Source organism: Microtus ochrogaster (genome assembly GCF_000317375.1).
Source record: "Microtus ochrogaster isolate Prairie Vole_2 chromosome 14 unlocalized genomic scaffold, MicOch1.0 chr14_random_1, whole genome shotgun sequence".
Classification (NCBI taxonomy): Eukaryota; Metazoa; Chordata; class Mammalia; order Rodentia; family Cricetidae; genus Microtus; species Microtus ochrogaster.
In genome coordinates, this window is record NW_004949096.1 from 27,120,314 (window position 1) to 27,124,385 (window position 4,072).

A 4,072-nucleotide genomic window follows, 5' to 3' on the forward strand; every position below is an offset into this window, starting at 1 on the left:
GACTGAGCTCCCAAGGTCCAGATGAAGAGCAGAAGGAGGGAGAACATGAGAAAGGAGGTTAAGATTTAAGTATTAGTATGTTTGTGGGTCTGTGTTTAGATACTTGCATGTTGAGTGCAGGTACCCATGGAGACCAGAGGAGGGTTCCTAGAATTACAGTGATTATGAGCCACCCCATGTGGGCACTAGGAACTCAGCTCAGGTCTCTCTGCAAGAGCAGTATGTGCTCTTAACTGCCAAGCCATCTCTTCAACCCAATTTAAGGTTTTTCAAGAAAAAATAATCTTTTCAGTCTCATTTTGACTCTGTGGTAGAACCATCCCCCTTAATTGGAGCAGACTGTGTATATCTTATATCCATCTGAGTTGATAATCAAAGCTCTTACGTGTCGTGTTCCTAATGTTTCTCCCAGCTCCAGGTCAGAGCAGAGGGCTCCAGAGTGCTGTTCCTCAGCAGCTGCGCAGTAACTGCAGGGTCCCTGTTTTTGATGAAAATGCTGACAGCACTTCTAGGGCAGAGTTACCTAAACCTATAGTCGAGCCGTGGAAGGCACCCCCCGTCCCAAGGGACAAAGAGAATGAGCTACAGCCAGGCCCGTGGAACACAGACCGACCCTTGGAATATAGGGTAAGGACTCAGACTATTTGTCAATCTAGTGAAGACGTCAGATTCATCTGTCTTGGTTTGTTGTTGTTGTTTGCTTTGTTTGTTTATTTGTTTGAGTTGGCCTCTATTTAGCTTTGCCTAACCTTGAACTTCTGTAACCCGGACTGGCCTTCAGCTTTCCATGCCCCTGCCTCAGCTTTTTATGCCTTAGCATATAGTCACACACCATCCTCCCTGGCTCTATTTTAATATCACTTAACTTCTTTAGAGATTATCTGCATAAATTGTGATAGTATATAGAATAATCATTTTAATTCTTTCTTCATTTTTAGCCTTATGGCAATTCAGCCTCTATAGCAGCCGTGTTTCCTTCGCTTCCCAGCTTTACTCCCTATGTGGAAGAGAGCGCTCAACAGACGGTCATGTGAGTGTCTTCAGATTGTTTGCCGTGGGAATTACTAAGGCTGGCAGAGGTGTTGTGTGACATTTTTGCTCTTTTTCCTCTTTGGGGGGTCCACCACCCAGCTCCTAAATAAATCACGCACAGAGGCTTATTCTTAGTTAGGAGCGCCCGGCCTCAGCTTGGCTTGTTTCTTGCCAGCCTTTAACTTAAATTATTACGACTACCTGTTGCCTCCAGACTTTTCCTTTTCTTACTTCTGTATATCTTACTTTTCTTCTATGGCTGGCTGGGTGACTGGCCCCCAGCATCCTTCTTTTCCTCCTTTCTCTTTCTGTTTAGCCTCTCTGCTGCCAGCCACGACTATCCTTGCTCCTGCCTTGCTATTGGCCATTCAGCTCTTTATTAGACCATCCAGTGTTTTAGACAGGCACAGTAACACAGCTTCACAGAGAAACAAGTGCCACATAAACGAAAGTCACATACCTTAAAATAATAGATACCGCTTATATGGTTCCAATGGCATCTTGTGGTGGGAGCGAAAACAGACAAAGCTCTGTCTCCTTTGTGTTCACTGTGTATGCACACTAGAGCAGAGGAACTGCCATGAACTTAATAATTAGGATTATGGTTGTTGATGTGACAGACACAGCCCCTGCGGTTAAGTGAGACATGCTGCTTTATTGCTGACAATAATTAGAAGGGGTCTCTTTTCCTTCCTGATCCTTAACACTTGGAAAAATATTTTTTGTTTTTTAGATTTAAAATTTTTTTTTAGTGTGTTTGCATGTTTTGCCTGGATGTGTGTGTGTCCCACATGCATGCCTGGTGTTCATAGAGGCCAGAAGAGGGCTGGATTCGCTGGGACTGCAGTTACAGGCAATGTGAGCTACCATGTGGGTGCTGGGATTTCACGCCCAGGTCCTCTGCAAGAACAAGTGCTCTTAACTGCTGAACCAACTCCAGCCCCCTAATATTTTTGTTATAAGAAAAATCAGACTCTGTAGCCCTCTTAGCGCAGTAGGCAGCGCGTCAGTCTCATAAGAAAAATCAGGGCAAATGTCAGATAATCAGCTCAAGCTTTCATCTGATCTTTAGGTTGTGAGTTCTAGTACTAGGTTCAAGTTTGTTTCAGTGTAAGGGTTTCCTCGTAGCTCAGATGTGAGACGGTCTCTGTGTAGACCATGCTAACCGTAAATTCATGGACATCTGCCTGTCTACCTTCTGAGTGCTAATATTAAAGACCTACAACACCACACCAGACTCTGCTGGCTAACTTATCCCTCACACTGTGTGATAGGTGCCGTAGGATTACAAAGCCAGTGCAGTTCTGAGCAAAAATTCTCCCTGAACCAAACATAAAACAAAGGAAGCCATTGGAACCTTTATAGAATTGATATTTAGTTTTATGCCATTCTATTTTTTAAATTTGATTTTTTTTTTTAAGATAAGTCTCAACTATGTACCATGTGTATCCTGAAACTTGCTGTGTAGGCCAGGCTGGCCTAGAACTCACAGAGATCCTGCGTCAGCCTCCCTAATGCTAGAATTCTAGGCATGTGGCTTCTGGGGTGGGGTGAGCGTGCTGTCCTGTACTCATGAAGGTCAGAGGACAGCTCATATGCTAGGATTATACTCAAGCACCGTCATGCCCAGTCAAGTGACTTTTCTTAATGATTTGTGGTTGTCCTTCATAAGTTAAGAAGAGAGCTATTCTTTGCCGAAATTTCTCAAACCTAACTGTGTTAACTTTCTGTCCTTGCCAAAAACACCTGAGCCAACTAGCTTATAAAACGAAAGGCTTTTTTTTTTTTTGGTGTGTGTGCTTTATGGTTTTAAGAAGTTTCGGTGTATGGTCTTTTGAACTTGATGGCCTAAGTCACTACTAATTTTCTTAAAGGCATAGGTGGTCCTCAGGACTCGCACCTCTCCACCCTAGTGTTTGGGCCAGACTCTGTCTTGATCAGTGTAAGCACACGCTCTGCCACTGAGCTCTAGAACGTAATTACTGGCGATTTTTGTGGGTTATTTCTAGTCCCATTTTAAAATATTACTTTCTTTGTTTTTGTTTCAGAAAAGAATCACATAAAGTCCCAAGGCTGTCATTGTTCATCTGGTTTGGGCAAAATACATAAGACATAACTCATTTGAGCCAGGCGGTGGTAGCCCACGCCTTTAATCCCAATACTGGGGAGGCAGAGGCAGGCGGATCTCTGTGAGTTTGAGGCCAGCCTGGTTTATAAGGGGTAGTTCCAGAACAGGCTCCAAAGCTACAGAGAAACCCTGTCTCAAAAAAAAGGAAAAAAAAAATTCATTTGACTTTGGGGTGATTGATAATTGTTTTGCTTTCTTAGGACACCATGTAAAATTGAACCTAGTATCAACCATGTCCTCAGCACCAGAAAGCCCGGGAAGGACGACAGAGACCCTCTGCAGAGGGTTCAGAGTCACCAGCAAGGGCCTGAAGAGAGGAAGGAGAAGGTGATGTACTGTAAGGAAAAGGTTTATGCTGGAGTCGGGGAGTTCTCCTTCGAGGAGATCCGAGCTGAAGTGTTCCGGAAGAAACTGAAAGAGCAAAGGGAAGGTGTGTGTGTTGTTGTAAGAAGTAACTCTTTCAAGTCTAAGAGAGATTGCCTCTATTACTTGTACCTTTGTGTGATGTATACTATACACATGCTGAGCTCCCATTGCTGCCTCCTAGAAAACAGAGTCTGTGCCCAAGAGTAAAAGAAGAAAAGGTGGTCAGAGTGCAGGGGCACCCCATTTCACCACAAAAGCAGGCAGCCATGACGGGTGTGCATGTAGATGCACTCCTCCTTAAGTACCTAGCCTTTCTTAGTGTTGCCTGAAATGCTCAGCCTCAATTTCTCTGGCAGTTTATTTATATTAACATATTCAGGAATCTCTCAGTCACTTATAGACTTACTTATATTATTTCTTCAAATCATCTCATTCTGAAATTAATGGAAGATTTGGAAATTGAGGGGAACAGAAAGCAGTTCCTGCTCTGGAGCTATCTCTTTCCTGTCCAGCAGCCACTCTGAAGCTCTCAGAGGCTTAATATTA

At 43.6% G+C, this 4,072-nt stretch overlaps 1 protein-coding gene across 1 annotated transcript in view; it reads left to right on the top strand.

Moving 5' to 3' along the window:
- The window catches only part of Bub1b (BUB1 mitotic checkpoint serine/threonine kinase B), a 57,119-nt gene that overhangs the window by 22,419 nt on the left and 30,628 nt on the right, over positions 1-4,072 (top strand). The window contains exons 7-9 of the mRNA XM_005364244.1: positions 413-627; positions 939-1,030; positions 3,361-3,590. Of these exons, the coding sequence (XP_005364301.1) occupies positions 413-627; positions 939-1,030; positions 3,361-3,590 (537 nt within the window). The remainder of the gene's footprint in view (positions 1-412; positions 628-938; positions 1,031-3,360; positions 3,591-4,072) is intronic.